At 42.0% G+C, this 23558-nt stretch overlaps 1 protein-coding gene across 2 annotated transcripts in view; it reads left to right on the top strand.

Annotated features, from left to right (window-relative positions):
* FBN1 (fibrillin 1) overlaps positions 1 to 23558 on the top strand; it is a 236939-nt gene that overhangs the window by 173080 nt on the left and 40301 nt on the right. For both annotated transcript variants that reach the window (XM_059702174.1, XM_059702182.1), the window contains 11 exons: positions 183 to 305; positions 2043 to 2165; positions 2467 to 2631; positions 5340 to 5408; positions 5505 to 5630; positions 6784 to 6906; positions 7518 to 7676; positions 11433 to 11504; positions 14846 to 14971; positions 17964 to 18086; positions 21962 to 22087. In XM_059702174.1, coding sequence (XP_059558157.1) covers positions 183 to 305; positions 2043 to 2165; positions 2467 to 2631; positions 5340 to 5408; positions 5505 to 5630; positions 6784 to 6906; positions 7518 to 7676; positions 11433 to 11504; positions 14846 to 14971; positions 17964 to 18086; positions 21962 to 22087 — 1335 coding nt within the window. The remainder of the gene's footprint in view (positions 1 to 182; positions 306 to 2042; positions 2166 to 2466; positions 2632 to 5339; positions 5409 to 5504; positions 5631 to 6783; positions 6907 to 7517; positions 7677 to 11432; positions 11505 to 14845; positions 14972 to 17963; positions 18087 to 21961; positions 22088 to 23558) is intronic.

Here is a 23558-nt window from a genome sequence, read left to right on the forward strand (position 1 = left end):
GAAAAAGTAAGTTCTCACCTAAAAGACATCCCTACCCATAGCAAGTCATCTAAAAGTCAAAAGAAGTGCCTAAATTTATGTCTGATAGTCCTGATTTTCCTAATAACATTAGTTGATGAATTATATTAGGGAGTTTCTTTAGTAAAAAATTAATTTAATTAATTTTTTTTCTTCTTTCCAAGATATTGATGAGTGCTCCCTTCCAAACATCTGTGTTTTCGGAACTTGTCACAATCTTCCTGGCCTGTTCCGTTGTGAGTGTGAGATTGGCTATGAACTGGACAGAAGTGGCGGGAACTGCACAGGTAAGGTGTCCATTGGCAGCAAAATTTGCTTCCAGGGGTGCCAGGGGACTTGGCTGTTGGGGCCCTGCTGGGATTCCACAAGGATATTCAGAGTCACAAACAAAAAGCTGGGATGAAACATTAGGGATCACAGAATACATTTTCTGAGACTTGGAACTGATTGGACATGAGGATCCAGAGGAGAGAGCTGAAGGCAGCTGAAGGAGCAGAGTTTATAACCTCAGAATCAAGCTGTGATACAGATAATGTGCCAGGGGTGCTCCAGCTATAAGGCTTCCCAGCCATTCCTTTTCTCCTTGGGTGCAGTTTCAGAGTTTCCTTCTGAAGACCACGGGATCATGGGTTTTCTCCTTGTCTTCTCCAAAGCCCTACTCACTCCTTCTCGGCCCTGGCCTGCCAGTGGTCACCAGAGAATGTGGTACTCAGCCACCCATTTGTAGCGTGTCCATCCTCTTCATGTAAAGCAAAGGACTCTCTGGGAACACATAAAATACATGAGAAAAGCTATGAGCACGCCCATAGACTGTTACTCTGTTCGCTTTGGCACTGAGTTAAGACTTTGAAAGCCGTTTGCACTTCTCCATCCTAGTCTACCCTTTGTTCAGGGATATTGAGGAAACAGTCCCATTCTGTATGGGCTCAGGATATCAGGAAGAAAGAGATTTTCCCAGCAACCTTCACAAATCATGACTCAGTGGCTCTCCAGATTATGACCATAAACTGCATATCCACCCTTGGCTCATCCCCAGATTGCTCTGCACTAGGCACATTCTTCTCTTGGTTTCCCTAAAGACAGTTAGGACACCGAGCTGGGCTTCTAGCATAACACAGGAAGTTGCCTCTACACATACCATAGCCTTTCCTCAGGGCCCCAAATCGCCATCAGCATCATTCTGTCCAACCTCATTTCTGTGAGTCTGCCCTGTCCCTCCAAGTTCCCATGAAATTTGAGCAAAATCATTTTCTGCCACAGGTTCCAGGTCCAAGGGGAAGGTCCCGAGGAGAAGGTACCATCCTTACCCTTCAACCTCTCCTCTCTGAATCCCTGTTTATCTGATCTTGAGTATTTTGTGAGTGTTCAACACAAACTAAAGGATTATACAGAGTTGGAATTTGCCAAAACTCATGTCCTAAGTATCTGGAATTTTGTACATATTTTTAGACTAGAAACTGAAAGGGAAATCCTCCAACCAGCATGAGTGACAGGAGAGAGACTCTTGGTGGCCTTGTGGAAACGCTGAGTCTCGTGCATGTGTGTGCTCACTCTGGGCTGCAACGAGGCAAGCACAGCCAATGGAGGAAGCAGCAGAAGTGCCTGCTCCTGAGGGTTCTCTGGGACATCTTACTCTAATTTGATGAAATAACAAGCCACACATATTACATACATTTTCTTAAAAACTGTGTCTGAATTTCTGGTTGACCGAGGCCACAGTCGTGTTTTGCTTTCAGTTACCTTGACTGGAATATTTTTCCGAGTTCCAAAGTCATATTTTCTCCTGATGACAAATTTGAATGCTAAATGTGTTCCAGAGGAAAAAAGACCAAAGACTCTGACAGATTTCCTCCCTGAGGGGTTGTATTTCACAAGTAGAAGACTGTATTTCTAGGTGTAATTATGATGAGTAATTCTTAGAAAATTCTCACTGGGAGCCCTAGATTTGGGTGCTACTATTTCATGGTAATGTCTTCCCCACATTGGCTCTTGTGACAACTCTGCCCCTTGCTGTTTGATTTTAGATGTTAATGAATGTCTGGATCCAACCACGTGTATCAGTGGGAACTGTATCAACACTCCAGGCAGCTATACCTGTGATTGTCCACCTGATTTTGAGCTGAATCCGACTCGAGTTGGCTGTGTCGGTAAGATCTTAAAACTTTTCAGAGAAGCATACTGTTTGTTATTTTTAAAGCAGCATTGAACATTACATTCTCAAATTTTTTTTTAAAAAAAGTAATAATATGAAAATGTAAACATTTCCTAAATTTGTGAAATACTTTCAGATTCCTTTTCTGTAGATAAATTCCCAATTTAGTTTCTCCGTAAAAATAAATTTTGTGTTTTTAAATAGTTTCTGAAACAGTTTCTGAAATGGATTTAAATTTTCAGCCTCCACGTAGAAAGAGTCTTCCTGACACATTTTTGTTTGTGTATGGTAAATAGATACCCGCTCTGGAAATTGCTATTTGGATGTTCGACCTCGAGGAGACAATGGAGATACTGCCTGTAGCAATGAAATTGGAGTTGGTGTTTCCAAAGCTTCCTGCTGCTGTTCTCTGGGGAAAGCCTGGGGTACTCCTTGTGAGCTCTGCCCTGCTGTGAACACCTGTAAGTGGACATCCTCTTATTTATTATCATTATTCCAGCTTGGCCAATTCTCCTCGCTAGATACACAGAATAGAAGCCCCAGTGGGAGGGAGCGGCCACTAGTCTCTACTCAGAGATCAATCCTCTTGGCTTTGTTGAGGGGACCCTGCTCCCAATTTGGTGGTCAGGATGTCTCACCAGTGGGCTTGCACTAGGAGGTCAGGTGGAGCAGGTTACAGTTCCCTTCTACCTGCGTGATAAGCAGATCCCATTATGTTAAAGAACACCTTCCAGGCTAAGTCACTTACAGTGCTTCCTTCCCAGGGACACATTGATTGGTCTCTCCTTTGTCATTTATTGACTTGTTTCAGAAGCTCTAGGACAGATTTGAGTGTCCCTGAGTTTTCAAAAAAGAAGCAATTAGTTAAGCAAACATGAAGTGGAAGATTATTCCATTCTTTTTAAAATTTCTTTATTGATTATTACATATGTGTCCTTATCCCTACATTACCTCCCCATCCCCCCTACTCATGCCCTCACCTCCCTGTTGTCTGTGTCCATTGGTAGATTATTCCATTCTTATGGTATGACTTTAAAGAAAGTTCTAGAATGATTTTAAGGACATAAATAATATATCCTAAAAAGAATAAAAGGCTTCCCATTTTTCTAAGTGTATCCCCCAGGATGATTCAGAGTCAGATGTTTCTTTGGCAAAGATCAATGGTTGCTACTTATGCGGTATATTGGGACAGGCATTGATTCTTTCCTTGATAAAAGGCCATTTATTCAGTTTTTCTAAAAGTACTTAGAGTACCTAAAGTATGTTCCTTGAGTGTGCAAAGATGAATTTCACTAGATCCTACCCTCCAAGAGTATACTATCTAATAAAATAAGGCCCAAGCATATAAGCAGTAATTCAATGTAGGCCTCAATAAGGGAGAAAAAGGGGCAGACTGTGACATGAGTGAGAGCAACAGCCCACCTGGTTCTAATTAGGACTCCATCTCATGCCACTCATGTAACTTTGGGCAAGTTGCTTAGCAAGCCCGAGTTTCCTCATTCATAAAATGCCTCATAGGATTAAATGAAATGACTTGAGTAAAGCACTCAGTACAGGGATGAATGTTCAGCAGGCATCGCCTTCTCCCTTCTCTTCAGAAAGGGAAGTCAGTCTGGCATACAGTGGTGATGACTGAGGTTTTTTTTTTTTTTTAAATATATTTTATTGATTTTTTACAGAGAGGAAGGGAGAGAGATAGTCAGAAACATCGATGAGAGAGAAACATCGATCAGCTGCCAACTGCACATCTCCTACTGGGGATGTGCCCGCAACCCAGGTACATGCCCTTGACCGGAATCGAACCTGGGACCTTTCAGTCCGCAGGCCGATGCTCTATCCACTGAGCCAAACCGGTTTCGGCGACTGAGCTTTTTTTAAAAAAAGATTTATTTTTTTAGAGGGAGAGGAAGGGAGGGAGGGAGGGAGGGAGGGAGAGAGAGAGAGAGAGAGAGAGAGAGAGAGAGAGAGAGAGAGAGAAGAGAGAAACACTGATGTGAGAGCCAGACATCTATCAACTGCTTCCTGCATGCTGCAACCCAGGCAAATGTCCTGACCAGGAATGAAACCGGCAATCTTTTAGTGCATGGGGTGATGCCCAACAATCTGAGCCACACTGGCCAGAGCATGACTGTGCATTTTTTTAACTGGGCCTTGAAGGAAGGGTGTGATGGGAAAGTGAAGACTTAAAAGGAGTAGTGGAGAGCAGAAATAGGAGAGAAAAAAGTAAAAGAGGAAGAGGAGGGTAGTTAATTCCATTGATATTGAAAGAATCAAACCAAGATGTTTAAATGGGGGAGTCAGCTCTGTTGATTAATAATGATTAGCAAATAAGAGTCCACCTTACACCAAACTAGATTGGAGCTAAAACTGGAATATATACATATTTAAAGTTATGCATATATACATAACATTTCAGAAATGCAAGAGAGGGATTATCAAATTAGGGAAGAACATGAGGGCCATGAAAGAATTGCTTCGTATGGATACTCACCAGGGCATTCCAGCAGGTTAGGGTCATTCTTGTTCATGTGTTCCTGTATGTGTCACACTGCTGGTGCATGGCACTGAAATAAATGTTTTTGAATGAAGTAGTTGGATCAGAGAATTAATGGGGGGAATCAAAGGACACTGTAAAAACTTGGTCAGAGGCATCAGTATTACTATCAGTTAAACAGAGGGCAAGAAAGATCTCTTGTCATTATGGAGAGAAGTGGGGTGGGAACCAAGAAAGAGCAGCTCTTCCTAGGGCGCTGTCTGGAAAGGGTTTTGGAAACAGGCTGACTAACATTATTATGGAAGCTGTGATTTCCAGGAAGTAAGTCTGAACCAAACATAATAATGGAGGAGTCTGTGAGAAAATAAAAAGGAAAAGAAAATCTTTAAAAAGAAAGAAGGATGGAGATGAGGGAATAAAATAGTTCACAAGAACATAAGGCCAGGGGAGTGTGTATAGGGTTCAGAGACTGAGGACAGTGGCCATAGTAAAAGCCTTTTGAAAATGATGAGCATAGATAGAGATACTAACTTGCTTCAGATGGGTGGGGGTCACTGTTAGAGATTCCTGCAAAGGAGTATGTACAGTTGGATATGTCGGTATTTCTCTCGAGGATACCATTGCTAGAAATTTTATCCTCAAAAGAACTCAATTTGATTTTTTTTGTTTCCATAGCTGAGTACAAAATTCTTTGTCCTGGAGGAGAAGGTTTTCGACCCAACCCCATCACTGTTATACTGGAAGGTAATTCTGTTTCCTTTCTCAGAAAGAGCATACATTTTGAACTTCCTTGGGTTTACTGACAATGCTGAAGAAACACTGCTGTCTTCATTTTGACAGACATTGACGAGTGCCAGGAGCTTCCAGGGCTGTGCCAAGGCGGCAAATGCATCAACACCTTCGGTAGTTTCCAGTGCCGCTGTCCTACGGGCTACTTCCTGAATGAAGATACCCGAGTGTGTGATGGTAAATGGCCCCGACAGGATGATAAGTTCTTTCCAATATTGAGAACTGACCTCAAAAGCCAGGAAAGCTGAAATTTAGCAAAATAACACACTGGTCTAAATAGGAACATAGGTATAATGACAGGTGGCAGTGTGCACTAACATTACTGATATGTCATTGTCATAATGCCAAATTGCCACAAAACTCCCTCTTTTCCTGTGGAAAGTATAGTTTTATTATCTTACACTTATGTGTACAAAAGTTTTCCATGCTTTTCAGAAAAGCCATTTTTTATTAGAGCAGCACAGGTCCCGTTTCAGTGACTTCTATATGCTGGGCAGTTCTGGGCTCTTCTTCCTGCCCTTCACCACTTAGCATGGGTACCAATGCATTTAAATTAGCTTCAATTAAAGGTGGCCCCTTTGGTTTCATGATGTGATGACCCCTGTTCATCCTGGAAAAATGGAGAATATTGACCACTTTTAGCTGTAGGACTTGGGCTACAGACCAGGCTGAGAGAGATGGATTTCATTTACATGCAGGAGTCACAGGACTAGTTAGAGAAGAGACTTTTTTGCATCCTGGAGGAAAAGTAGTTCTCTGGTTCTCCAAAAGGCTTATTGGGTGACTCAGTGACAACCTTGTTGAGGGCTAGTTGAGCATCCAGTGTGTACAACATAGTTCTAAGATCCACGGAGTTAACAAAAGTTGGAATCAACTCCTGTGTTTGAAAATAGGGAAGGAGGTGTGAAATACCTGTTTCCATGCTCTTGTACCAATGCAGATTCATGAATCCAGCTGTCTATAGCTTTAGGATACATCATATCGCTCCATGGATTTTGTGAACATATGAAGTACTATACACAGTTGTCTTTCTGAAGTCTCCACATTTCCATCTCTGCGTGCCTTTGAGGATGTTATGGACTCAGTTATTAGGAACTCATACCAGAAAGCAAAACTTCCCTTGCTAAAACCTCCTTTTCTGAAAATGCACACCCACGTTAGCACAGAAAAAGGACACTGATGAACTAAACATCTGTTTCTCTTATCTGGATCTTAAAGTGCCCTGTGGACTTTCTCCTTCCTTGTCAACATTTGTAGTGATTCTGAGTACCAGGCTATTCCCAAGAGTGAAATGTCCATCTTCCCATACCACTTTCTCTTTGGATTACAGATGTGAATGAGTGTGAGACTCCAGGAATCTGTGGTCCAGGGACATGTTACAACACCGTTGGCAACTACACCTGCATTTGCCCTCCAGACTACATGCAAGTGAATGGGGGCAATAATTGCATGGGTAAGTCCAAGCTTTTGTTAATAATGCATGGTTGGTCCTCATCTGCAAAGAGAAAAAGAGCTTACAGGTCCAGCAATTAGTCCTTATGTTATTTGCTCCTTTCACTGTCTTTGTGAGAACCACCTCCCCTTTAAACCATGAGCTTGGCCTTTTCTCACCACCACCTCGTGTGGGTGGTTGGGAGTTTTCTTTAAACTGTAATGTTGGAAAATCCCAAACAATGGTTTAATAGTACTTCTTTTGTTTGACTTTGGGTGTATCTTTATTCAATTATATTTACAGCACTGACCGGCAGTATTAAAACATCATGAGTCGGAAATGAGAAAATTACTGCCAAAGAGCAGTGGAGAATTGTTACTAGGAGACGGGGTGGAGAGTCATGTAAAGTTTATTAATGCTACAGCTACATAATGACCTAGTTTTGTGGCACCAAGTATCAGGGACTATATTTCTCAGTTGTTGTTTTTCTTATGGCACTATAGGTAGATGGAAAGTTGTGTACAAGCAGGCTTTGCCCTTATCAAATTCCGTTCAAAAGAAGCTCACTGCTTGAATATCCCCTTAGAAATCCCCATGGCATCGCCAATCCCTTCCTTCTTCCTTTCTTCTAGATATGAGAAGAAGTTTGTGCTACAGAAACTATTATGCTGACAACCAGACCTGTGACGGAGAACTGTTGTTCAATATGACCAAGAAGATGTGCTGCTGTTCCTACAATATTGGCCGAGCCTGGAATAAGCCCTGTGAACAGTGTCCCATCCCCAGCACAGGTGAGTTTTAGCTTCACCATCACCAAAACTACAGGTAAATCAATTCCTCATAGATTGTTAGGGAAATGAGTCTCAGCCAGGGAAGGGATGGGTGCATCGTTAATCTTCATTAGAACAAAATAGCTCACAAAGGCAAATATTTAAATTTGCAGTTGATCCTGGTCCTTCCAGCTGAAAATTTAAGTTACAGAATATGCTTTCTAATTTTTATATTAGTTCATTTACCAGACTTACAGACTCAGCATATCACAAAGATATACATACTGTTATCAGTCTAACCAAGGGACTGGAAACATCATGCAAAGCAATATGACAAATAAGCAAACCATATTCCCATTATTTTAACTTATTTATAACTAGTTCTGTTCCAAAATAGAATTTAAGGCAGCCCACAAAGAATCAAATGTAAAACAAGATGGCCTAAGGCAAATGGCAAACAAGGGCAAGAAACTTGGAGCAAGTTAGCGAGGCTAATCCACAGAATTCCAGCCAGGAATTTCCAAACACTTGCCAGAGATGAGCAGTAACTTTGGCTCCAAACTTCCCAGCAGCTCACATGAAAAAGGGAGACATGCGCAAGTCTAAGAATCTCAATGACCATGGAGCAAACTCAGCACTAAAGGGAAGCACAGCTCTTTTTGATATTGAGACCTGAGAGAAATTTCTTTTTCTGTCCTCATAGAGAAAGATCTATATAATGTTACTTGTTTTTTAAAAAGGATAATTTATATCCTTGGAGCAAATGTACTGAGAACTTTGGTGCACTGTTATTATAGCATATGCTAGATGATATATTTCATGTATGCCATGATGACATCACTTACTAATGTGATGATTTAGATTGAGTGAACTATTGTGTATTCTATAGAACCTACTCCATTCTCCAGTGATCCGTAATACAGCAAATCTATCTCTAGTGCTACCTGACAACACATGAAACATTTTATTTGAGTAAAATATACTATTGCATCCATTGTTTACTGCAGAAATAATGTAGTATCTATCACTTAGAATTGTAAATTACCTTACTCGGCAAGATAATGCTAAACCAGGTTTGATAAACTACATATAGCCCCTGGGCAAAATCTAATCCACCACCTATCTGTGTATAGACCACAAGCTAAGAATGAATTTTACATTTTTAAATGGCTGAAAAAAATTGTTAATTTTTTAAATTACCAAAAATAATTGTTTTAATCCTCGCCCAAGGATGTGGGTGTGTTTTTTATTATTATCAATTTGAGAGAGAAGAAGAAGGAGGAAGAGAAGGAGGAAGAGAAGGAGGAGGAGGAGGAGGAGGAGGAGGAGGAGGAGGAGGAGAGAGAAACATCGATTAGTTACCTCCTATAAAAGTTCCAACTGGGGATTGAACCCACAACCTAGGTATGTGCCCTGACAGGGAATTGAACCTGCGACCTTCTGAAGCATGGGATGATGCTCTAACTAACCGAGCCACCCTGCCAGGGAAGAACAGACTTTTTAAAATAATATTTCATGACCTGAAAATGATATGAACTTCAAATTTTGGTGTCTATAAATAAAATTTTGTTAGAACACAGCCACACTAATTTCTTTACATTGTCTATGGCTGCTTTAATGAGATAGTTGAGACTGCACAGCCTGAAAAACCTAAAATATTTACTCCTTACTCCTTTAAGAAAAAAAAATTGCTGACCCTTTGTCTGATTGTCTTTGATGATATATACCTTTCAAAAAAACACCTGTGGGTTACACTCATTGGTGTGTGTATTCACATATAAAAGTATATGTGTATATGTCTCTATATATTTGTTTTTAATTATTTTGGAAAATAAATTTATTTTTATAAAATGTTCTATTATAAAATTTACACAAAAATCTTTTTAAATTAGATTTTGCAAAGCTAGATAGAAGTTCTAGTATTTTTTTTATCTTAATGGATCTTTGTATATTCCCTTGGAGACCACATTGGAGACCCCTGATAAAGATTATCATTTACTTTCAGAACTGTCTGTCTGAGGTTTAGGCATCTGCATACTCTTACTAAAATGTAAGATGTCTTCTTCATATTGAATATTGACCAAATCCAATCATGGCTTTTCATTACCTATACAATCTGCACACATTTGAGGAGTCCCTGAAATTTACCTGGATGACCAGTGTCTGTTGGCATGACACTTATTGGAAGTGGACACTCATAGAGTAAGACATAAATCACTAGGAGAAGAATATGCTACATTTACTTCTAGAAACCGTTGACTAATTTTCAGTGGGGTTGACCAATAAGGCAATGGCCATCTTGAACTTAAATTTATATCATGCCATAATAGTTACAGTCATGATCTGGAATGACAAAATCTCAGAGTTAGAAGGGACAGCAGATGGCATTTAGCTCATTCTTTGTTATCAACTTTGCTGAATTCAGGCATGAGAGAAAGATAGAGGGTCAGGAGAGAGAGAAAAGGCAAGAGTGCAGCACCAAAAGAAATCCAGCTCAAAAAATTGAAGTAATGGTATAAGTTGGTGGTTTGGCATGAATTAGTGATTAATAGACCTGATGTCAAGAACTTGGCTAGACTTACTATGGTCTTCCCAATCTACTGAGGAAATGGCTTTTGTAGGCATTCCCCTTAATGCAGAGTGGAAAGAGACACTCCTGCCAGTCCTTGGATTCAGAGGTGAACAATCAACACTAATAAAAGAGAAAAATGGTAATTGGCGTACAAGCTACCCTTTTCATTGGCTAATCAGGGCTATATGCAAATTAACTGCCAACTAAGATTGGCAGTTAACTGCCAACTAAGATTGGCAGTTAACTGCCAACAAGATGGCGGTTAATTTGCATATGTAGGCACAATGCAGGGAGGCGAAAGGGAAAGCAGGAAGAAGCCCCCTGCCACTGACAGTGATCGGAAACACAGGGGGGAGCTAAGAGCTGGGGGGCAGGGCAAAGGCGGCCCTGGGGCCGCCTTTGCCCTGCCCCCCAGCCATGATCGGAGAATCAGGTGCCTTTTCCGCCCTGGCCAGTGATAGCAGGAAGTAGGGGTGGAGCCAGCGATGGGAGCTGGGCACAGTTGAAGCTGGCAGTCCCGGGAGCTAGGGGTCCCTTGCCTGGGCCTAAAGCGAAGCCCACGATCCCGGGGCTGCTGCAGCTGTGGGTCCCCGCTGCCCGGGCCGGACGCCTCAGCCAGAGGCATCCTGCAGGGGCAGGGGCGGAGCCCGCATGATTGTGCGCGCCCCCCCCCTCCAGCCCCCCCCCCCCCCCCTGCTGCCACTGCGGGTCCCCGCTGCCTGGGCCAGACGCCTAGGCCAGAGGCATCAGGCCTGGGCAAGGGGCCAATCCTGCAATTGGAGGGTGATGGGGGTCAATGCCTGAGGGCTCCCAGTATGTGAGAGGGGGCAGGCTGGGCTGAGGGACACTCCCCCCCCCCCACACACACACCCAGTGCACGAATTTCGTGCACCGGGCCCCTAGTACCCTTATAAAAGCCCAAATTCCTACAGGCAAGTTCATACAAATGAGTGTCGATGTGGTGGGAAGACCGCTGCTTGTCTCTCATGATGTCAACATGAGGTCACTTCCTGCAACATTCACCTTAAGGGCAAGATTATAATATCTGTAGGAATTTCAAATTTATTTTTTTATTTTAAATACTTCAAAATATAGATAAATATCTTTCCAGAATGTTTACAAAGTAAATTCTTTCAGCCCAATCATTGCTCTTTACTGACCCTTGTTCCTATGCCCCTCACCCCACCTTTGTCTAATCACTGCAGATGAATTTGCTACACTCTGTGGAAGTCAAAGGCCAGGCTTCGTCATTGACATTTACACCGGCTTACCTGTTGGTGAGTTATGATGCCATTGTTGGAACTTTCTGCTTTTGCCTTTGTGTTAAGAAAAGGGTTACACGTTATTTTCTCAATTTGCTTTTTTTTTCTTAGAAGGAAAATTCATTAAACAGTGTCATTTCAATTTATTGAAACACTGATTCTTAGTTTGAAACGAACTGTGCAAACACCCCGGGTAGCTCCACCTAATTGGCAGCAGCATTTGTTGCTCATGATTAAGGGGACTGGAAGGCTTTTCACAAAATTACAATCAAGCTTAGTTAAACCAACCCTAAGCATCAACAAAGAGAGAGATTCTGGGAGCAGGGCCAGTTGACGTTTGATTTGACTGTAATTCCCAATCCTGCCTTCTGACTAAGACATGCGTTTAATATGACCAATCCTCACGTGTAGGTTGTTCACCTAAATTCCTTCTTGTGGATCAATTTTGTCTTTCATGGAATCTCCCCAGGTTATCTGCTTTGGGAATTTCAGATATGAAATTAAAAAAAAAAAATCCTTCCAATCTGGTAACTGAAGCAGAGACCATTATAGTACTAGAGTTGCTTGTGCAAGAGTCAGAAGTATTGCACAGCGGTCAGCCAACGAGGCAATGCTTCTGTGGTTTAAAACCAAATAACATAAAAGTAGAAAGCTATTGCAGTCTCAGAGCTTTCCCCCTGTGTGATTTATATGCATCCTTAGATGCCCCTCCTCAGTCTGAGCGCTCGAGTGGAGTAGCAAACATCACCACTTGCTTTGTTCCACCTTATTCCTAATAAGTAAACTGAAATCCACATCAGCCTTTCCAATGACCGTGTTTAAGAAAACAAGGGTCTGGTCCAGCAATCAGCCCGGCTCCCTTAGTGCCAAATCCATATGGCTCCACAGTCTAGTCAACGTCCAAAGAAACTTCATGGTCTGGAAAAGGAAACTGCTAAATGACACTGGCATAAAACACCTGGCCCCAGCTGCTTTGCTTTCCCCTTCCCAAAACAGATCTTTTCATCTCCCTAGAATTTCTGATCCGAAGATAAGTGGTCTTTAGTAGTGATGAGTCTCCATGGTAGGACCAGGAGTGCACCCAGAAAGGCCTGCCCTGTAAGGCTGGCAGTAGTCAGACTCGAAACAGCATTAGCACCACCCACTAGTCGAGCTGGAAAGGTCCCAGACAGCATCTAGTCCAAATGCCTTGCTTTGCAGTTGAGGGGAAGGGACTAGGCCGAGGTCACCTAGCTAATTAATAACAGAGCTAGGACCAGAACCCAGTCCTGACTCACAGCTTGCTTTGACTCTAGCTCTTGAAAACTGGAAATGTGATAGTGAGCAGTATACTTACTGTACCAAATTCCACCATGACAAAATATTTAGATGACTGGGAAACTTTGTTTTATTTAAGCTTTATACTCTTCTTCTGAAAGGCCTTAAGATTGTTGGCATATAGAGCCCATTCGTATGGGGTTAAAACTATAGCAAGTTTATTAATCTTGTCTTAAAATATAAACTTCTCCATGTTAAAGTTCAAATGAAATCCAGACAGGAAAAGAAAATATAAATTTTTATTATATCCTTTGGCTGTTTTATGCAGAACAATGGCTAGAAATTTGACCCAGCCTATTATTGTTAAACATGATAATATATCACTTATATTTAAAACAAATAAATATGCAATTTCATGTTTTAACCCATCCTATTGTTGGATTGGGTTGTTGTTTTTTGTTTGCTGATCAGACACAGCTGTAGTCTTATTTGCATAAGTTTTTAACAACACGAATGATAAATGTGTGAAAAATCTAAAAACATAATTACCTGTGTTCAAAATAGCAATAAAACTTTTGAAATTTTTAAAGAGATCAACTTGCCATCACACAAAATCAAGCCCTTTAGAAAAGGGTCTAAAATAAATGGATAGCCTGTCAAATTTCTCCTTTAAAACAGGCTGGTTTCAGAGGTAAGTCTTCTGAAATTATAGCATCTTTTGTTGGCTCCACTTACGTCTATGGCCAACTTCTTACAACTTAGGCAAAGCGCCTTGCAGAGCCTCCGGACTACAATAGTAAATGAAAGGATCTCAACAGCAGTCATAGAAACCTGGAGAATTGGAAGGACGTGTGATGTAGATAGACCAAAGCTTTATATCCCCTCCCAGCTTCTGGAGTGTTTTGTGAAACTACCAAGGGGCTGATGGAGGGGCCCTGAGAATAACAAGTGCTTTGATAAAGGTTTTCTGAAATTTGTATGACTGTGATGTGAAAAAACACAAGGGAGGCAGGACAGCTGGTTAGAGGATCCCTGGTATCAAATCGGACTCTGCTTCTTATTGGCTGTGTGGTCTTTGGCAAGTTCCATCCCCGGACTTGGCCTCAGTTCCATCACCCACATAGAGACCACCTCGTAGGGAGACGGATGATTCAGTGAGTAAATCCAGGTTGACTGCCTGACAAACTTAGTATATAGACTTTATTAACATTATTATCCTAGAGGGAACTGAATGAATGGGAGATCAGAGCAGGTTAGACAGAGAGTGGACCAACCAGGCTGGTGGAGAGTGAAACCTGCCCACAAGGTTCCCTCACCAACTGGCCAGCCTGTGTCCTGTTCAAATGCTCACCAACTCCACTTCCAAATACTGGTTCTTAGTTTAACAAATTTTAATTGACACTTAATATTTGTCAGACAGCATGCTAGGGGCCTGTAACAGTGGTGTAGCAGCTAGGCCCAGCCATGGGCTTAGGAAGCCACAGCCTATTCCAAATTCCGACAGTCCTTCCTTAGTGCTGACTCTATCTTCGCCATCAGCTGGGGCCCAGAGTACCCCCAGACCTGACCAAAAACCTAGTGAAAGAGGAGGGGGCATTGAAGTTGAATTTGAAAGGCCAGAGTTGGCTTTGACCTTAGGCTCCTCCTCTGTTCTTTACCAGCTCCCCTTTCCCATTCTAGCCAAACATTGCCACACACTTTGGGTAGAGAGGCTGTCTACTCTCAGCCGTCACTTTTTCCTTCCCCTCTGCCCAGTGTCCAGGGGATGCAAAGATGGCTTCCAGCTGGACAGTGTGGATGTTCTGAAACAACATAAAAAAGACAGACACTAAATCCAGATAGACACATGAGTGTCTGGAAAGTGGTTTAGTTATTTCAGTTTGCCATTCAGTGACGTTCCCTCCCCCTTCCATCAACCGCAGCACCCCAACATGCACCCACACACGTACACACATGCACACGGCCGCACACGTGCGCACGCATTTTCTCTTCTTTGGTTTTAGACTTTCGTTGAACATCCAGTGACTCTCCCTCCCGATCGACCCTGCCCAGGGGCCATGTTCTGTGCTGTCACTCATGCCTGGCTGCTCTGTTTCTAGATATTGATGAATGCCGGGAGATCCCGGGGGTCTGTGAAAATGGAGTGTGCATCAACATGGTTGGCAGCTTCCGATGTGAATGCCCAGTGGGCTTCTTCTATAATGACAAGCTGTTGGTTTGTGAAGGTAAGTGATGATGTCACTCTGTCGTGTCCAGAAGTGAGCTAACTGGTGAGCTACTTACCCACACACTTGGCCAATTTCACAACATCGGAATTTCATAAATTCATCAAGCTCTAGCACAGAGAAGGGCACCGTGGGGAACAGCATGAAACCTCATGCAAAAAACATTCACTAACTCCCAGTGGAAAAAGCAGGACGTACATTCCCCAGCCCCCTCCCCCTACACACACAATGTATTAGATTTCCCAGCTGATAGGAAAGAGCCTTGAGTTCCTGGGTGTGTCAGATGGATTGCTTTTGTTTCTCATTGCTCGAAAGTGAGCGTGAGCGGTGGGCAGTCATCTTGAATTGAATCTCAAAATCAGCGTCCTCTTCCGAAGGGAGCCTTTGCTACTCCCAAGTGAAAACAAGGCTAATGCAAATATTCCAAATGCATGAGAGAATTCCAAATGACAGGAACGGCAAATTCAATGTTATAGGAAGAATGCTGGCATGCATGCAAATGGTACTTTTTTCATTTCCAAATGACCTTCCCTTGCCATGTGTATGTGCTGTGATTCTGCACATTCCTTGCAGCACTTCATCTTTTTCCTACGTCTGGGGAAGATAGTGTCCCTTCACATTTTAGTAAAAGGGACAACGTTACCGGTTACTAAATATACCATGTGCTCTGGGATAGCTGGAATAATTTTCTATTTAATATGTAAACTTGGAGCCCATGGCAGCATTTTTGTTCATGTTAGAAAGTGTTAGTATCCCTTAGAGCATGGATTAGAGCACACATGTCACCATTTTAATGTTAAAAAAATACTTTTCTCCTAAACTGGGGATAATTATAGACCATGTTATAGCTCTAAGCACATGTTTGTTAAGTTATCCTCACCCGGCTTTTGGTTACTACGGCCAAGTTGGCACATGGTCTTTCCTCTGCCTTCTGGGTGAGGGAGTGGGAGTGGGGTGATAGCCACTCAGAGCCTTGCTAAGGAGATAGTCATTTCAGACCTGGGCCGGCCCTGTATTTGGAGGCAATCCAGGAACAGGTGTCTGAGGGGGAGGCGTGATGCCGGGGAGAGGGGAAGCCCACTGCGGATGATCAGACAGTGCTAGGGTTGACCTTCTTCAAAACTACAGTCTTCTCCCCTCCATACAGGCCTCAGATGGCTGCCGCCTCCTTGTGGCATCTCCCCTCTGCTTTCATTCAGAGATCCCTTTGATGGTTCCTTTATCCAGATGCCTCTTTCCTATTCATATTTGCTGAAACAGCAGCCCTTGGCCAGAACCCGTAGGGAAGGCCACCCATGACCACCAAGTCAACCTAGAGGTTGATACCCACATGAGATCAGAAACCCACAACTGTGCCAGTGTAAGCCACTTACCTGTCAGGGCAGCATTCAGTGGATATTGAGATTACGAAGTGCTCCAACTTTTGGGTTTCATTTCATAGGATATCCATCTGCAGGGTGAGTGTTTAATCTAGGGTCAGCCTCTTCCCAGCACGATCCTAGCTCTCAGAATCAGAAAATGAAGGTTGATTTAGTACATGCCTCAGCAACGCTGAGGTTGGAATGAATTCCAGAAGTGATTTAGAGGGAGCTACTATGCATCTGCTCTTCCCAAGTATGCACACAATCAGATGTTAGGTGTCTGATGCACCACAGAAATGCTTGTCGGTGACACCGTTTGGCTTCTCCAAGGATACAAGTCTCCAAGGATACAAGCTGCCCTCTGTGTTTCTGAACACCCTTACTAAGAGCAGTGCACACATGGTGGGTGAGGTGGTGCTGGCAAACAGACTTCTGCTCTTGTATCTACTGCACAAAGAAGAATCTCCCCCAGCCCCCCCCCAGCCCCCCCCCCCCCCCCCAACACACACACACATACACAGGACAGAAACTCCCACTGACAGCAGTCCTGACATTTTCCCGCCACAAAGCACAGGCCTGAGAGGCACCATCTGATGTATTTGCCGCCCCCTTGTGGGAACTTCTGCTGAGCCAACTCTGAAACCGCAGTGCTAGGGCTGACTCCCACCTGCGGTGCAGGCTCTTCCTTTAGTGGTCTTAGGCCTGAATTAGATTATTTCACTGGAGCAGGGGCAGGGAACACATATTTTGCCGCATGGAATAGACGGGAAAGTGCAGTAACTTTTGCGATGCCATGAATTTGAACTACATTTTAATTCCATTTACTACATAATTTGAAGTACATAATTACATTTAAGTGATTTTAAACTGTTTAAATATATATATGCAAACAACCCCCTGAGCATAGTCAAAGCTTTGAAGTACACAATATCCATTTTATTCTTTTCTTTGATAATGTGAATTGGGCTGTTTGCAGTAGTTTTATGTGCAAAATGTTCAGCTTCCTCGGCTTGGCTGCCATGTGGCAGTAATTTGAGCAGCAGCCTCTGCAGCCCTGCCCTCCAACTGCATCTGTGGACCAGGAGCACCAGCTTCTCCCGGGAGCTTATGGGAAATGCAGGCTCTCAGGCCACCCCCAGGCGTGCTGGTCAGAATCTGCCTTTCCACAGATTCCATGTAATTCATATGTACCCTGAGGTTTGAGATGCTCTGCCCGCCAGATCTTCAGACAAGAGAAACCAGATTGAATCATAAAACCCTGGGGCTTTAAGCAAATACAAGATTCCCTGGGATCATTGTCTGGACTCATGTAAGGTCCTGACTGTAGCAGTTGAGTTTCATGCCTTTTTAAAAAGACATGAGCGAAGGCGTTGGTGGTATAGTGGTGAGCATAGCTGCCTTCCAAAAAGACATGAGTAACACTAGAGTCCACATGTGTCCTAAATCAAATACTAACATTTATGAAAAATACTAGTAAGGTGGGAAAATTAGAAAATCGTTTTCAGTCCCCCATGGTCTGTTTCATAAAAGTGATCAAAATGAGAAAACATAAATTTGTTTTGTGTGCGAGGCTTCCTTGACTGGGTACGCGATTCCGTTCTCCTCCTAATTAACTTCTCTTCTGCCTGAAGATATCGATGAGTGTCAGAACGGCCCGGTGTGCCAGCGCAACGCCGAGTGCATCAACACCGCCGGCAGTTACCGCTGCGAGTGCAAGCCTGGCTACCGCTTCACTTCCACGGGGCAGTGCAACGGTAAGTGTGCCCCCTTAGCTGGACATGCCTTCCCAGGGGGTTGTCTCCATTCATGTATATATATAAATATTTTTATTTCAGAGAGGAAGGGAGAGGGAGAGATAGAAACAGCAATAATGAGAGAAAATCATTGATTGGCTGCCTCCTGCACGCCCCACACTGGGGTTCTAACCCACAACCCAGGGAATTGAACTGTGACCACTGAGCCACGCTGGCCAGGAGATTATCTTCATTTAGACTGCTGAGGTTTAGCAACTAAACCGGAAAAAGCAAAACTGTTGCAATGTCTAAACACTTACCTTTTTTCCCCTCGTTATAGATGAGATGTTATCAAAACAATAAATAAATCATGTACATGCATAGATTTCATATTTACCCATCTGCTGCCCCACCGCAAATAGCCACCCCCAAAATTCATACACATAGACACACACACACACACACACACACACACACACACACACACACACACTTCCCTAACCAGTATTCAGGACCAAATACTTATCTTCTTAATTCCACATAATCCCCCTTGGAGAGTTGAGGTTGTCACCATCTCAGCCACACTCCCCAAATCTAGACAGCAAAGCTCTCCTGAGCTGCACATTAACCTGCAAAAAATGAACAAAAAAGAACCCAGTATATCTCTTCCTCCTAAACATTGTACAGATGTAAGATCACTCACTGAGGGCAGCAAACATTAACAGCCTTTCATTAGCTGTGAGTCATCTACAGTAAAATGAAAAACTATCTCCCAGAGGTTAGTTTTTTGGTTGTTCACTTGCATCAGGGATGTGGTAGAAGTACGGAGAATGAGTGTGTTGCCAACTTAAATTGATGGTAAAGGTATTCAAGTATCTGATGGTACCTTGTAGCCAGTGATATCAAATTAAACCACTGGTATTTCAGCCCAGAAGCAAAATAATACTTCATAATGATTTTCATATAAATCATTATATATTTAGCAAAAAGGCCAGGGAGAATGTGTTATTTTGCTTATGGTTCATTTCACAGGGAGTTGCCTGGATATTTTATGCATTTGTGAATGAAACAACACAAGGGAACATGGTCAGATTCCCCTTGGATTTCCTTGCCCACCAGTGAGTAAGTGGTAGGAAGTGCACGGCTCTCTGCAGGGTATTTTGCATTGTTTCATGAGAGCTCGGTGGGAAGAGGGTGTAATAGCAGAACAGAAACTCAATTTGAGAATCAAGACTTGTTTTGTTGAGTTTAGAGGAGCATGTGCAAGTGTTTAGCATTTTGTCAACAGAGCTGTTGTTATCCACGTATTTTTTAAAAAATGACAGGAAAAGTGAGGACGTCTCTGATATGAGCCACAATGCCCTTGTGAAACTTGGCATTGAGACCACTTCCCTGCATTTTGCTCTTAATTTATATTTCTTTGAAACTGAATGAAATAATTCCAGTCCAAATAAAGAGTTGCTGATAATATAGAATGTGCCATTTCACACCATTTTGCGCTCAGGCAAGAAGTTCTTTATATATTAAGATAGCATGTCCAGCCAGGGCCTGCTGGGCTCAAGCCCTGTCATGTTTTCTCGTAGAGTTAACATAAATAAAACTCTCCAGGCATTAACCAGCCATGAGGGCTGTGAGAGTGTTGTTTGTAGCCAAAGCTCTATTTCCCTCCTTCATTGAAATCCTCAGAAGAAAGGGAATGTACATACATTTTGCAATTATTCAGTTTTTAAGGGTTGAAGACTTCATTCTGGTAATGACTTCATATACATCTTACTTTAAAAATATTTTTAATGTCTTTCAATGCTGTCCTATATATGGCATTTTTTAGACATAATGCAAAATACTGCTCTTTTCCTGTGTTTCAAATGAAAAGAACTAAAATTTTCCTTCCATCATGAGATTTTTATTTGAATTCATCAGTACAGTACATAATTTCAAAGCAAAATCATAGCTGGTGGCCATAGTGCCCACATAGTTGCTGAGAGATCTGAGAGAATAATTAGTTAGTTACCTAAGCCAAGGATGCTGGCGGGACTTCAAGAGTCGTATAGTTACACAAATGTAGCCCCCTTCTGCAATCTCTCACCCAGCTAAAGACAAGAGGCAGGTTCTTCCCAACCACTGTCTCATGGTCTCTCCTCTCTCCACTGACTATGTGAGTTTTTCTCCCCCAGATACCATGTTTAAACCTCTTATCTCAACCTCAGAAATAATCTCCTGGGAGTTCATATCCTGATGCTTGAGAAACCTCGTTTTCTAGTCTCAAAACAAAGTGAACTTCACCATTAAGTTCTATAGGATTGTAACTTTCCATTTCACCAGTAGACTCTCAAAGTACTCTATGTTTTATTTTTTGAAATCATCATGAGATAGGCAAGGTAGGAAAGAAAATTCCTGATTTGGGAGCCATTTCTAAGAAGACCCTTAATGTTCTATATTTCTTGGGGGCTCCAGAGATAAGACAGACCTAGCCCCCAGCGTACTTCCAGGTCTGGCACTACCTTGAGGGCACTCAAGGTTTGGGTCAACTATGGTAGGCCCAAAGACACACCCTCAAATCAGCTTCCTTCCCAGAGCTTGGCAATGGAAATCAGTTTCCTCTGTCTATCCCGGAGAACAGTTTGCTCATTTTAAATCCATTTTCTCCAGTGGGAAGAATCATAATTTGTTAAGTTAACTAGCATTTCTGCATAGGCTAGCGGTAGCTCCTGAGCTGCTCTATACCAATTTCCTCTCTTAATGAAATATTCAACCCTACTTTTAAACAGTATGGTGATTGATCACAACTCTACATGTTCTGTGTATTGGAAGGAAGTGCTTGTAAAAATGTCAGCCGGAGCCCATGGAATGGAGGGGATACCATCTCTTCTGGGCACCACTGCTTTGTGTGGTGGAAAGTGCCCATTCCCAGCCCAGTAGGCAGGGCAGACAAGCAGCAAGTGTGGATTATTTGGCTGAGAGCAAGGTGCTGCTGTGCCCCACAGCATCTACACCCAAGGGGGCGGTCCGCTTTTTGCTTTCTTCTGTGATAATGGGAAAATCAGGATGAATCGGTGCTCTTAAAATTATATTTGACCTAAACATGTCCTGGAAGCTTTAAATAATTAAATTAGAGACATAAGTAAGCATGTAATTATGTCACATGTGGATTCGTGCAGTCAATTCTGCCCTGCAGATGATTAGATTTCAGGAGAGCAACCAAGACTCAGTTGATGAAAATTACAGTTTAGAGCTTAAAGACTGGGCAAGATGACAGAGCTTTCCTTTGAATGAATGTGAATAAAGAGAAAGAAATATCATTAGGATTGTCAAGCGTTGAAAGGAGCCATGTGTAGACATGAAGACTTGGTTAAAATGGAACTAAAGGTTATAGGAATAAGACAAAACAATGAGGTGAAACTTGAACAAGGGACAAGGCAGGTTGTCCATCATGAAAACCTATCTTAGCAAAGGGATTTGTTTGACTTTGGTAAAAATTTCCAAAGGAAGCTGTGAAGGGTCAATGATTTGAGGCCCCAAATCTTTTCTAGACAGAATACTTCAATGAATTCCACAGCCTGTGATGATGCTTTAGGAAAATAAATGAGTTGTCTCCCAGCTTGGATTTTTCATCCCCATCCTACTTCTAAATTCTCTCATCTTTCAGAACATTTTTTTGAATACTGCCCCTGTTTTCATTTTTTTTCATGTATTATTAACATACTCTGAATGTGCCCAGGAGGTGAAAATAAGTTTTAAGCAGTTTTGATGTAAAAAGAAACATAATGCCTGTACCTGTTTTACTGTCTTAGTTTATAAAGAGCGAGGATCAGTCATGGAGAAATACCTAGAAGTAAGTTATTCAATTTGATTCTGAAGCTTCCACGTAAGATGCTAAAGATGCCTTTTACCTACAGATCGCAATGAATGTCAAGAAATCCCCAACATATGCAGCCATGGACAGTGTATTGACACAGTCGGAAGCTTTTATTGCCTTTGTCACACTGGTTTTAAAACAAATGCTGATCAAACCATGTGTTTGGGTGAGTATGTGATTATTATTTCATTCTTCCTTCATATCCTGTTGAAAAATTCATTTGCATCTGAATATATATAATAGTTAATACTAAACTTTTCAGTAGTTGTTCTGCTACTTATAAAATAAAAACACAAGCAGATGTGTAGCATTAACATCCTTTGGTATTTAATCTCTGGCCATCTGAACATCATAAACTTCTTCCTTGATTTCATTTGGCTGTTTAGTTCAGAAAAAAAGTTCTGACTAAGGTATAAATTTAGAAAGATATTTAGATAAAAATTACCTTTTATTAATGTTATTAGCCTGTTATTATTCTTTTATAATATTATTCTTTTGTAATATTCTTTTATAATATTTACTTAAATAATATTTATAATATTTATGAGTGTTTGAATATGAACATTCTTTAAGACGAGTTTATAGATTTTACTGGATCCTCAAAAGCAAATTTACAGATGCTACAAAGGCATAAAAAGTAAAGAAACCTTTTCTGAGGAGAAAAGAGCTCAAGATTTTAAATCTCTTCCCAAGTATTAGTACTGAATCAGGATCTCGATTTAGAATCAACTTCAAATATGTAATCAATCATTTTCTCTCTTTATCTCCTTTCTTTATCTACTTTAAAGCAACATCCATTAGGTCTTGTGGGAACTTCATGAACATGAATCAGTTCCACAGCTGGAAAGAGAACAATCAATACAATAATGCTTAAAGTGCTTGCCTTTGGCTATGATTGAAGTCACCCGTTAGGGAACATTCTCATAAAGTTTTGTCTTCTTCAGAGGGGATACGTTTTAAATGAAAGGAGTATAACCAGCCCTGCTCATCACTGGGGAGCTAACCTCTGCATATTAATGGGACCCTGCCTAGATTCCTTTCTGTCTCTTTCATCTGAATTATCTGCAACCCACTACCAACGAACCTACCTTACCAAAGCTCAGCTAAACATAAATCACTCTCGGCAGAAGCTCTTGCTTGCTAGCAGGGTGACTTACCTGGATGCCATCTGCAACCACACACACACACACACACACACACACACACACACACACACACACGTTGGAGTCACCCTGGAGTCAGCAATAGCTTCTTGCTTTAGGATCACAGATTATGTATCTTCATGTGCAAAATTGGAAAGGACAGGAAACCCTAACCCTGACACCACACTTTGCCAACCTGAGGTATTGCTTCTCAGTCCCTCTCCCTCTCTTTGTCCTTCTCTTCCTCTGTCTGCCCCACTCTTGCAAACCAGCAGTATCAGCTTTCTTTCATGGAAATGTCTTATTTCCCCTTAATGTGCACCTGCTCTTCATAAGAAAGATGTCAGCTGCTGTGGTGAGACGTATTATAAGATGTCCAGATAGCTTTACACAATAGTCCAAGAGAAAAGTCATAGGCCAAGGAAAAGACAAACAATAACGCATGAGTGTGTGAGAGGAGCTAAGTGCCAACACCACCTTGAGATCATTTAGGAG

This window comes from Myotis daubentonii, chromosome 1 (assembly GCF_963259705.1).
Source record: "Myotis daubentonii chromosome 1, mMyoDau2.1, whole genome shotgun sequence".
Classification (NCBI taxonomy): Eukaryota; Metazoa; Chordata; class Mammalia; order Chiroptera; family Vespertilionidae; genus Myotis; species Myotis daubentonii.